The sequence below is a fragment of the Mustelus asterias genome, unplaced genomic scaffold (assembly GCF_964213995.1).
Source record: "Mustelus asterias unplaced genomic scaffold, sMusAst1.hap1.1 HAP1_SCAFFOLD_626, whole genome shotgun sequence".
In the NCBI taxonomy this organism is placed as follows: Eukaryota; Metazoa; Chordata; class Chondrichthyes; order Carcharhiniformes; family Triakidae; genus Mustelus; species Mustelus asterias.
Window position 1 is genome coordinate 24,375 of NW_027590575.1, and position 13,126 is coordinate 37,500.

At 50.5% G+C, this 13,126-nt stretch overlaps 1 protein-coding gene across 1 annotated transcript in view; it reads left to right on the top strand.

Annotated features, from left to right (window-relative positions):
• The window catches only part of ctso (cathepsin O), a gene marked incomplete at its 5' end in the record, with an annotated part of 140,285 nt that overhangs the window by 19,532 nt on the left and 107,627 nt on the right, over positions 1 to 13,126 (top strand). Inside the window, one exon of the mRNA XM_078205221.1 lies at positions 2,530 to 2,693. Coding sequence (XP_078061347.1) covers positions 2,530 to 2,693 — 164 coding nt within the window. The remainder of the gene's footprint in view (positions 1 to 2,529; positions 2,694 to 13,126) is intronic.

Here is a 13,126-nt window from a genome sequence, read left to right on the forward strand (position 1 = left end):
TGGAAGGTTCTTTGGGACAATATGTAGTTAACTCTGTTAACTTTAAGACAGTAATGGACAAGGAAGAGTGTTGTCCTAAGGGTAGGGTGCTAAATTGGGGGAAGGCTAACTATAGCCGGATTAGGCAGGAATTGGTGGCCGTTGATTGGGAGAGGCTGTTCGGGGGTAAGACAACGTCTGGCATGTGGGAGTCTTTTAAGGAACAGTTGATAAGGCTGCAGGACAGGCATGTGCCTGTAAAAAGGAAGGATAGGAAAGGTAGGATTCGAGAGCCGTGGATAACCAGGGAAATTGAGGACCTGATCAAAAAGAAAAGAGAGGCGTACGTTAGGTCCAGGCAACTGAAAACAGATAGAGCTCTGGAGGAATACAGAGAGAGTAGGAAACAACTCAAACGGGGAGTTAGAAGGGCAAAAAGAGGTCACGAAATGTTCTTGGCTGACAGGATTAAGGAGAATCCTAAGGCATTTTGTTCATATGTTAGGAACAAGAATTGTCAGGGAAAAAGTCGGACCTCTCAGGGACAAAGGAGGGGAATTATGCTTAGAACCCAAGGGAATAGGGGAGATCCTAAATGAATACTTTGCATCGGTATTCACAAAGGAGAGGGACTTGTTGACTGGGAGTGTCTCAGAGGGAGGTGTTGACCCGTCAGAGAGAATCTCCATTACAAGGGAGGAAGTGTTAGGTTTTTTAGGTAACATTAAAACTGACAAATCCCCAGGGCCTGATGGCATCTATCCTAGACTGCTCAGGGAGCCAAGAGATGTAATTGCTAGGCCTCTGAAGGAAATCTTTGTCTCTTCATTGGACACAGGTGAGGTCCCTGAGCATTGGAGGATAGCGAATGTGGTACTGTTATTTAAGAAGGGTAGCAGGGATAACCCGGGTAATTATAGGCCAGTGAGCTTGACGTCCGTGGTAGGGAAGTTGTTGGAGAGGATTGTTAGAGACAGGACGTATGCGCATTTAGAACGGAACAATCTCATTAGTGACAGACAGCATGGTTTTGTAAGAGGGAAGTCGTGCCTTACAAATTAGGTGGAGATTTTTGAGGAAGTGACAAAAACGGTTGACAAAGGAAGGGCCGTGGATGTCGTCTATATGGATTTCAGTAAGGCATTTGACAAAGTCCCTCATGGCAGGTTGGTTAAGAAGGTTAAGGCTCATGGGATACAAGGAGAGGTGGCTAGATGGGTAGAAAACTGGCTTGGCCACAGTAGACAGAGGGTAGCAGTCGAAGGGTCTTTTTCCGGCTGGAGGTCTGTGACCAGTGGTGTTCCGCAGGGCTCTGTACTGGGACCTCTGCTATTTGTGATATATATAAATGATTTGGAAGAAGGTGTAACTGGTGTTATCAGCAAGTTTGCGGATGACACGAAGATGGCTGGACTTGCGGATAGCGATGAACATTGTCGGACAATACAGCAGGATGTAGATAGGCTGGAAAATTGGGCGGAGAAATGGCAGATGGAATTTAATCCAGATAAATGCGAAGTGATGCATTTTGGAAGGACTAATGTAGGGGGAGTTATACAATAAATGGCAGAGCCATCAAGAGTATAGAAACACAGAGGGACCTAGGTGTGCAAGTCCACAAATCCTTGAAGGTGGCAGCACAGGTGGAGAAGGTGGTGAAGAAGGCATATGGTATGCTAGCCTTTATAGGCCGGGGTATAGAGTATAAAAGCTGGAGTCTGATGTTGCAGCTGTATAGAACGCTGGTTAGGCCACGTTTGGAGTACTGCCTCCAGTTCTGGTCGCCGCACTACCAGAAGGACGTGGAGGCTTTAGAGAGAGTGCAGAGAAGGTTTACCAGGATGTTGCCTGGTATGGAGGGTCTTAGCTATGAGGAGAGATTGGGTAAACTGGGCTTGTTCTCCCTGGAAAGACGGAGAATGAGGGGAGACCTAATAGAGGTGTACAAAATTATGAAGGGTATAGATAGGGTGAACAGTGGGAAGCTTTTCCCAGGTCGGAGGTGACGATCACGAGGGGTCACGGGCTCAAGGTGAGAGGGGCGAAGTATAACTCAGATATCAGAGGGACGTTTTTTACACAGAGGGTGGTGGGGGCCTGGAATGCGCTGCCAAGTAGGGTGGTGGAGGCAGGCATGCTGACATCGTTTAAGACTTACCTGGATAGTCACATGAGCAGTCTGGGAATGGAGGGATACAAACGAATGGTCTCGTTGGACCAATGAGCGGCACAGGCTTGGAGGGCCGAAGGGCCTATTTCCTGTGCTGTACTGTTCTTTGTTCTTTGTTCTCTTATGAAGTATAAATTGCTGTTCTTTTCACATTTCACATTCTTGTCAATTATCCTGATGAATGCAAAATGAAAAGCTTCAACACATGTCTTTTTGCAGCCATACTCAAGCTCTGTACCAGCAAACCACAAAGATACCCATGTACTAATGTCAAATGCTCCTTTGTGATTCATTTTGCGTCAGTAAGTTTTTGATGTGCTCCGAAGTTTATGCTCAGATGTTTAAAAAAAGCTCACCCGTGTAAATATTATTCTGTACAGGTACAATGAAGATATTATGATGGAGAAGCTGTTGGAATGGGGTCCCTTGGTGGCAGTCGTAGATGCAGTAAGTTGGCAGGACTACCTTGGTGGCATTATACAGCATCACTGCTCCCAAGAAAAATCAAACCATGCAGTGGTGATCACTGGTTATGACACAACAGGTAGGCGAAACATAATTTCCAAAATGAAATTCCTAATGTTCAGTTTATTGAAATAGAAGCATTTTGACTAAAACATTCATTGCTGCCATTTAGAGGTTTTATAGTTCTAATTTGAATTTAAGGTGTTCTCCAAAAACAGGTTATGAAGTAAACAACTAAGAACATTTCTAGGATACTGATCTTTTACATAATTATGGCCTCCTTGGATAATTCTGGGAAGCATATAATATGAATTTCATCGATGAAACCACAATACTCCTGGTTTCTGCATCATACAAATTAAGAATATTTTCAGTAATATATGGGATTTGCACACAGTATAAATTGGGAATCTGAAATTCTAAATGGACTCAGTAATATAGATCATAGCAGCCAATAACACCTTGTCCAAAACAGTTGGACCAGACAATATGGCCTGTGCTTGAAAGATAGAAAATTCAAAACTTAATCTGTGCAAAGACGAGGGGAAGTTTTAATCTGGAGGAACATGTGGTTTTCATTGGAAGGGGAGTTAAAACAAGCAGAAAAGTAAATCAAACTTGACATTGCCAAATCCTTACTGCCTGATTTACCTGCATTCTTCTACCAGTTGAAACCTTTGAATTGTTATTGTTGGGTAGGTATATTCTCTGTAAATTGAGCACAAATAATTGATTGTCATAGCTCAGAACAAACTGCAAATTGTGTTCTGTTCACTTCATTATTGGATCATCTGAAGAGAGAAACATGATACAATATTTTTCAGAAATGCAGAATTTTGAGTGCTGTTCTTATCTCTAATTTGAATGTTGGAGTTCTTATCTCTAATTTGAATATGGAGTTTTTAAAACTGCTGGCAAATAATGTTAATTGTGCAATAATAAAACAGATTATGGATAGGTGTTGAGGTCACAGGGTAGTTGTCATGGGGGACTTGAACCTTCCAAATATTGATTGGAACCTTTAAAGGTCGAATAGTTCGGATGGGGCAGTTTTTGTGCAGTGTGGGCAGGAGGGTTTCCTGACACAATATGTGGATAAGCCGACAAGAGGTGGGGCCACATTGGATTTGGTAATGGGAAATGAACCGGGCCAAGTGTTAGATTTGGTTGTGGGAGAGCACTTTGGAGATAGTGACCACAATTCGGTGTCTTTTGTTATTGCAATGGAGAGGGAGAGGGCCGTACGGCAGGGCATAGTTTACAATTGGGGGAGAGGTAATTATGATGCAATCAGGTGGGAATTAGGAAGCATAGGATGGGAACAAAAATTGTCAGGCAAAGGCACTAATGATAAGTGGAACTTTTTCAAGGAACAAATACTGCGTGTCCTTGATAGGTATGTCCCTGCCAGGCAGAGAGGAAATGGCCGAGTGAGGGAACCATGGTTCACAAAAGAGGTGGAATGTCTTGTCAAGAGGAAGAAGGAAGCGTATGTTAGGTTGCGAAAACAAGGTTCAGTTGGCTCGATGGAGGGTTACAAGTTAGCAAGAAATGAGCTGAAAAAGGGGCTTAGGAGAGCTAGGAGGGGGCATGAGAAGTCCTTGGCGGTTCGGATCAAGGAAAACCCCAAGGCTTTTTACTCTTATGTGAGGAATAAAAGAATGACCAGGGTGAGGCTGGGGCCGGTCAAGGATGGCAGTGGGAATTTGTGCATGGAGTCAGAAGAGATAGGAGAGTTGATGAATGAATACTTTTCTTCGGTGTTCACCAAGGAGAGGGGCCATGTTTTTGAGGAAGAGAGGGTGTCACAGGCTGATAGGCTGGAGGAAGTAGATGTTCGGAGGGAAGATGTACCAGCAATTTTGAATAAACTGAAAGTTGATAAGTCCCCTGGGCCTGATGAAATATATCCTAGGAGTCTTTGGGAGGCAAGGGATGAGATAGCAGAGCCTTTGACTTTGATCTTTGCGTCCTCACTGTCCACGGGGATGGTGCCAGAGGACTGGAGAGTGGCGAATGTGGTTCCTCTGTTTAAGAAAGCGAATAGAAAATGACCCTGGTAATTATAGGCCGGTTAGTCTTACTTCGGTGGTCGGTAAGTTGATGGAAAAGGTCCTTAGGGATAGGATTTACGACCATTTAGAAAGATGCAGCTTAATCCGGGATAGTCAGCACGGATTTGTGAAGGGCAAGTCTTGCCTCACAAATTTGATAGAATTTTTTGAGGAGGTAACTAAGTGTGTAGATGAAGGTAGTGCAATTGATGTCATATACATGGATTTAAGTGAGGCGTTTGATAAAGTCCCCCATGGTCGGCTTATGAAGAAAGTAAGGATGTGTGGGATAGAGGGAAGTTTGGCCGATTAGATAGGTAACTGGCTATCTAACAGAAGACAGAGGGTGGTGGTGGATGGAAAATTTTCGGACTGGAAACCGGTTACCAGAGGAGTGCCACAGGGATCAGTTCTTGGTCCTCTGCCATTTGTAATTTTTATAAATGACTTGGAGGAGGAGGCTGAAGGGTGGATCAGTAAATTTGCTGATGACACCAAGATTGGTGGAGTAGTGGATGAGGTGGAGGGCTGTTGTAGGCAGCAAAGAGATATCGATAGGATGCAGAGCTGGGCTGAAAAATGGCAAATGGAGTTTAACCCTGACAAATGCGAGGTGATTCATTTTGGTAGGACAAATTTAAATGTGGATTACAGGGTCAAAGGTAGGGTTCTGAAGAATGTGGAGGAACAGAGAGATCTTGGGGTTCATATCCATAGATCTCTGAAGGTTGCCACTCAAGTGGATAGAGCCGTGAAGAAGGCCTATAGTGTGTTGGCGTTCATTAACAGGGGGTTGGAGTTTAAGAGCTGTGGGGTTATGCTGCAACTGTACAGGACCTTGGTGAGACCACATTTGGAATATTGTGTGCAGTTCTGGTCACCTCACTACAAGAAGGATGTGGAGACACTGGAAAGAGTGCAGAGGAGATTTACCAGGATGCTGCCTGGTTTGGAGGGTAGGTCTTATGAGGAAAGGTTGAGGGAACTTGGGCTTTTCTCTTTGGAGCGGAGGAGGTTGAGAGGAGACTTGATAAAGGTTTATAAGATGATGAGGGGGATAGATAGAGTGAACGTTCAAAGACTATTTCCTCGGGTGAATGGAGCGGTAACTAGGGGGCATAACTATAGGGTTCATGGTGGGAGATATAGGAAGGATGTCCGAGGTAGGTTTTTTACTCAGAGAGTGGTTGGGGTGTGGAATGGACTGCCTGCAGTGATAGTGGAGTCAGAAACTTTAGGAACATTTAAGAAGCTATTGGATAGGCACATGGAGTACTTCGGGATGATAGGGAGGAAATAGCTTGATCTGGGTTTCAGACAAAGCTCGGCACAACATCGTGGGCCGAAGGGCCTGTTATGTGCTGTACTGTTCTATGTTCTATGCTCTAGAATATTTCAAATAATTTTCAAAAATAAAATTCAATTGCATTAAAATCTAATGGGATTGAAATATTTTTGGGAATTTAGGAGCATTACCCCTTGAGTCTGTTGACTTATTTATTGAGACCACAGCTGCTGTGTCTGTTAACTTCATATAAGCCCTTGATTCAAAATTTTTAGAATTGTATTAACCAATGTCAATCTAAGTTTTAAATTTAACAATTGATCCAGTATTAATTGCCATTTACAAAAAAAAGTATTCCAATTGTCTACCACCCTTTGTATATAAAATTATTTCTTAATTTTATTTTATTTCTTTAATTTTATTCGTGAAAGGTTGGCTCTAATTTTTAGACCATTAACAGAATGCTCCAATCCTGGAGCAATCCAATCCGTGGTGGGAGAAGGTGTTCCCCTTGCTGAGTGCAATGGCAAATCTCACCGAATCTTGTATCCCAGTCATTATTGATAAGATCCAAATAAGAGGCATAGAAATTGGCCAGAAAAAACAACAGACCTAAGGATTGGGATGAATTTAGAATTCAGCAAAGGATCACAAAGGGATGGATTAAGAAGGGGAAAGTAAGTACCAAAATAAGCTTGTGTGGAACATAAAAACTGACTATAAGAGTTTCTACAGGTATGGAGAGAAAAAGATTGGTGAAGACAAATGTAGGTCCTTTACAGTCAGAAACAGGGGAATGTATAATAGGGAACAAAGAAATGGCTAAATACATATATTGGTTCTGTCTTCACAAAGGAGGACAGAAATATTGTACCAGAAATGTTGGGAAACATGGGGTTTAGTGAGAAGGAGGAACTGAAGGAAATTAGTATCAGTAGGGGTAGGGGCAATCTTGAGCCTGCGTTCACCGTCCGTGCGAATGCTGATGGGGGCTCAAGATCTGCACTTTCACTTCTATAATGTCTACTGCCTTGTTTGAGAATGGGCCTTAAGGCTTACTGAATGCCCCTTACCCTTCTATCTGCAAATACCCAACCCCCTTGAATGAATCTGTAGGGTGAAGGGTATGTGGCAGGGCCTTTGTGAGCCATCTGCAAGCATCTTCCTTGCAAACTGAGCCTTTATCCATAACAAAGAACAAAGAACAATACAGCACAGGAACAGGCCCTTCGGCCCTCCAAGCCCACGCCACTCCCTGGTCCAAACTAGACCATTCTTTTGTATCCCTCCATTCCCACCCTGTTCATGTGGCTATCGAGATAAGTCTTAAACGTTCCCAGTGTGTCCGCCTCCACCGCCTTGCCCGGCAGCGCATTCCAGGCCCCCACCACCCCCATGCCCGCGACAGTGGTAGCACCGTCCTTCTGATATCCATGTTAAACCTCCCCCCACCTTGAACCTATGACCCCTCGTGAACGTCACCACCGACCTGGGAAAAAGCTTCCCACTGTTCACCCCATCTATGCCTTTCATAATTTTATACACCTCTATTAGGTCACCCCTCATCCTCCGTCTTTCCAGTGAGAACAGCCCCAGTTTACCTCATAACTAAGCACAACATCGTGGGCCGAAGGGCCTGTTCTGTGCTGTACTGTTCTATGTTCTATGTTCTATACCAGGCAACATCCTGGTAAACCACCTCTGCACTCTCTCTAAAGCCTCCACATCCTTCTGGTAGTGTGGCGACCAGAACTGGGCGCAGTATTCCAAATGCGGCCGAACCAACTGCAACATCAGACCCCAACTTTTATACTCTATGCCCCGTCCTATAAATGATGTGGAGATGCCGGCGTTGGACTGGGGTGAACACAGTAAGAAGTTTAACAACACCAGGTTAAAGTCCAACAGGTTTATTTGGTAGCAAACACCACACAAGCTTTCGGAGCCCCAAGCCCCTTCTTCACCTGAAGAAAACAATTGTAACAAGTCCTCTTCCAGCTATATCTATGCATATATTACTAATTAGGAAGAGGCACCCACTCACAAATACATTGGCCAGCCACATGCCACCCCCCACCCCTCACAATAACCCCTGACCAAACTGCCCTCCCATGGCCCCTTAACATTAACCCTTGGAAGTGGTATCCACTTTAGGATAGGGTAATATAAAAAAATCTCATATTAGAAAATATTTCAGTCTTTTGTCATTTGTAATGAGAGTAGTGATGCCGGAAAGCTGATACATGCCAGACCCGCAACACACACGCCACGCCCGCGACACACAGGCCATGCCCGCGACACACACGCCATGCCCGCGACACACATGCCACGCCATGCCACACACACACAGAACACACACACAGGACACACATGGACACACACACACGTCTATCTCCCTCTCGCACACGTTTCCTCTCACACGTAAACGCACACAAGTTACCCTCCTCGCACACACACCCTACCTCTTCTCTGTCATGCACACACACCCCACCCCCTTCTCTCTCACGCACACACATCCTACCCCCTTCTCTCTCACGCACACTGGGGCAGCACGGTTGGCACAGTGGTTAGCACTGCTGCGTCACAGTACCAGGGACCCGGTTTCAATTCCTGGCTTGGGTCACTGTGTGGAGTTTGCACCTTCTCCCCGTGTCTGCGTGGATTTCCTCCGGGTGCTCCGGTTTCCTCCCACAATCTGGAAGACGTGCTGGTTAGGTGCATTGGCCATGCTAAATTCCCCCTCAGTGTACCCAAACAGACGCCGGAGTGTGGCGACTAGGGCATTTTCACAGTAACCTGATTGCAGTGTTAATGTTAGAACATAGAACATAGAACATAGAACATTACAGCGCAGAACAGGCCCTTCGGCCCACGATGTTGCACCGACCAGTTAAAAAAAAAACTGTGACCCTCCAACCTAAACCAATTTCTTTTCGTCCATGAACCTATCTACGGATCTCTTAAACGCCCCCAAACTAGGCGCATTTACTACTGATGCTGGCAGGGCATTCCAATCCCTCACCACCCTCTGGGTAAAGAACCTACCCCTGACATCGGTTCTATAACTACCCCCCCTCAATTTAAAGCCATGCCCCCTCGTGCTGGATTTCTCCATCAGAGGAAAAAGGCTATCACTATCCACCCTATCTAAACCTCTAATCATCTTATATGTTTCAATGTTCGCCGACTTGTGACAAATAATAAACTTTAAACACTCTACCCCTTCTCATGCACACACACACACACATATACACACATAAGAACATAAGAACATAAGAAATAGGAGCAGGAGTAGGCCATCTAGCCCCTCGAGCCTGCCCCGCCATTCAATAAGATCATGGCTGATCTGACGTGGATCAGTACCACTTACCCGCCTGATCCCCATAACCCTTAATTCCCTTACCGATCAGGAATCCATCCATCCGCGCTTTAAACATATTCAGCGAGGTAGCCTCCAGCACCTCAGTGGGCAGAGAATTCCAGAGATTCACCACCCTCTGGGAGAAGAAGTTCCTCCTCAACTCTGTCTTAAACCGACCCCCCTTTATTTTGAGGCTGTGTCCTCTAGTTTTAACTTCCTTACTAAGTGGAAAGAATCTCTCCGCCTCCACCCTATCCAGCCCCCGCATTATCTTATAAGTCTCCATAAGATCCCCCCTCATCCTTCTAAACTCCAACGAGTACAAACCCAATCTCCTCAGCCTCTCCTCATAATCCAAACCCCTCATCTCCGGTATCAACCTGGTGAACCTTCTCTGCACTCCCTCCAATGCCAATATATCCTTCCTCCTTCTCCCTCCCTCGCCCACACACACTACCCCCCTTGTCTCTCTCCCTTGCGCACGCACACGCGAGGCCCTTTCCTGTAGCCCACGCGCACGCCTCCGCTACGCCCCTTCCCCTCTCGCGTGCACCCCTGCAAGGCCCCTTCCCCTCTCGTGCGCACGCACGCCCCCGCTAAGCCTCTTCCCCTCTCGCGCCCGCCCCGCTACGCCCCTATCCCTCTTGCTTGTCCCCGCTACGTCACTTCCCCTCTTGTGCACACGTGCATGCGTGCCCCCATTACGCCCCTTCCCCTCTCCCGCGTGCCCCCGCTACGCCCCTTCCAATCTCGCATGCACGTGGCCCCCAGCAGGCCCCTTCCCCTCAAGCATGCACACGCCCGCACTACACCCCTTCCGCTCTTGCGCACGCACCCTGCTACACGACGCCCTGTCCCCTGTCGTGCACACGCACCTCCGCTATGCCCCTTCCCCTCTTGCGCACGCGCCCCGCTACGTCCCTTCCCCTCTTGTGTACGCATGACCTCACCACGCCCCTTCCCCCCTCACACGGCCCCACTACGCCCCTTCCCTTATTGCGCTCACGCCCCACGATGCCCCGTCCCCACTCGCGCACGCACCCCCACTACGCCACTTCCCCTCTCGTGCGCGCACACGACCCCACCACATCCCTTCCCTCGCACAGCCCCACTGTGCCTCTTCCACTCTCGCGCTCCGCTATGCCCCGTCCTCTCTCACACATGCGCGCCCCGCTACGCCCCTTCCCCACTCGTACGTGTGCCTCCGCTATGCCGCTACCCTCTCGCGCGCCTGAGCTACGCCCCTTCCTCTCTCGCGCGTGCATGCGTCTCTGCTACGCCCCTTCCCCTCTCACGCGCATGCCCGCTTATGCCCCTTCCACTCTTGCTCGTGCTCACCACTGCTATGCCCCTTCCCCTCTCATGCCTCCCCGCTACGCCCTTTCCCCTCTTGGGCGTGCGCCCCGCTACTCCCCTTCCCCTCCTGCGCACGTGCGTCCCCGGTATGCCCCCGCTACGCCCCTTCCTGCCTCACGCATGCTCCTGCTATGCCCCTTCCTCTCTTGCACACACATCCCCACTATTCCCCTCCCCCTCTCGTGCTCGTGCACCCCCACTACGCCCCTTCCCCCCTCGAGCGCACCCCCACTACGCCCCTTCCCCTCTTGCGCGCTCACGCCCCTGCTACGCCCCTTCCACACTCGCATGCGCATACCCCCGCTACGCCCCTTCGCCGCTTGCACGCACGCGTGCCCCCTCTACGCCCCTACCCCTCTCGCGCGCGGGGCCTCGCTACCCCCCCTACCCCTCTCGCGCGCGGGGCCTCGCTACCCCCCTATCCCTCTCACGCATGTCCCTGCTGTGCCCCTTCCCCTCTTGCGTGCGCACCCCCGCTACACCCATTTCCCTCTCGTGCGCACCTCGCTATGACCCTTCCCCCTTGCGCACATGCGCTCGCCCCCTCCCCTTTCGTGCGCGTGCGACCCCACTGTGCCCCTTCCCCTCTCGCGCGCGCCCTCACCGTACCCTTCCCCTCTCGCATGCACGCGCCTCCGCTATGCCCCTTCCCCTCTTGCACGCGCACGCCAGCTACAACCCTTCCCCGTTGCGCGCGCACTTGACCCCGCTGCATCCCTTCCCCTCTCTTGCGCACGGGACCCTGCTATGCCCGTTCCCCTCTCGTGCGCGCACGCGCGCCCCCTCGACACCCCTACCCCTCTCGCGCATGGGGCCCCGCTGGGCCCTTCCCATCTCGCGCATATTCCTGCTGTGCCCCTTCCCCTCTGGCATGGGGCCCCGCTACTCTCCTTCCCCTCTTGCGTGCGCATGCGCACTACACCCATTCCCCTCTTGGACGCGCCTCGCTATGACCCTTCCCCCTTGCGTACACGCGCTCGCCCCCTCCCCTTTGATGCGCGTGTGACCCCACTATGACCGTTCCCTTCTCGCGCGTGTGCGTGCTCAACCCCGCTATGCCCCTTCCCCTCTCGCGCGCATGCCCCTGCTACGCCCCTGCTACGCCTGTTCCCCTCTTGCGCGCACGCCAGTTACAACCCTTCCCGTTGCGCATGCGCTTGCCCCCACTGCCTCCCTTCCCCTCTCTTGCGCATGTGACCCCGCTATGCCTGTTCCCCTCTCATGCGCGCGCGTCACCCCGCTTCACCCCTTCTCCACTAGCTTCCGCGCCCCTGCTATGCCCCTTCCCCTCTCATGCATGTGCGTGGTCACCCCTGCTATGCCCCTTCCCCTCTCACGCATGTGCGTGGTCACCCCTGCTGTGTCTCTTCCCCTCTCGCGTGTGTCCCCGCTATGCCCCTTCCCCTCTCGCGCGCCCCTCGCTACGACTTCTTCCGCCTTGCGCACACCCGCTCGCCCCCTCACCTTTCGTGCATGTGGGACCCCACTATGACCGTTCCCCTCGGTGCGCGCGCGCGTCCCTGCGATGCCTTTTCCTACTCGTGTGCGCACCCCTGCTACGCCCCTTCCCCTCTCGCGTGCGCCCCCACTACACACTTTCCCTCTCACATGCGCACTCCGTTGCTTCGTCCCTTTCCCACTCGCACTCGTTATGCCCCATCCCCTCGCACTCGCACACCCCTGCTACGCCCCTTCCCCTCTTGTGCATGCGCCCCCCGCTACGCCCCTTCCCCTATTGCACGCGTGCCCGCTACAACCCTTCCCCTCTTGTGCGCAGCACCGCTACACCCATTTTCCCCCTCACGCATGCCTCTGCTACGCCTGTTCCCGTCTCGCATGCGCGCACTCCCGCTACAGCCCTTCCCCTCTCACGCGCATGCCCCCGCTACACCCTTACCCTCTCATGCTTGCACGTCCCCGCTATGCCCCTTCCCCTCTCCCACATGCGCCCCTGCTACGCGCCTTCCCGTCTTGCACGCACATGCCCCCGCTATGCCCCTTCCCCTCTTGCGCGCGAACCCCCGCTACACCCCTTCCCCGCTCGCGCGCGTGCGTGCAACCCCACTACGCTCCTTCCCCTCTCACGCACCTGCCCCCCACATCCCTTCCCCTTTTGCGTGTGCACATGCTACGCCCCTTCACCTCTTGCGCGCGTGCACAAACACACTCCATAGAAACCATAGAAACCCTACAGTGCAGAAAGAGGCCATTCGGCCCATTGAGTCTGCACCGACCACAATCCCACCCAGGCCCTAACCCCATATCCTTACATATTTACCTGCTAATCCCTCTAAACCTCATATTTACCCACTAATCCACGCATCTCAGGACACTAAGGGGCAATTTTTAACCTGGCCAATCAACCTAACCCGCACATCTTTGGACTGTGGGAGGAAACCGGAGCACCCGGAGGAAACCCACGCAGACACGAGGAGAATGTGCAAACTCCACACTCC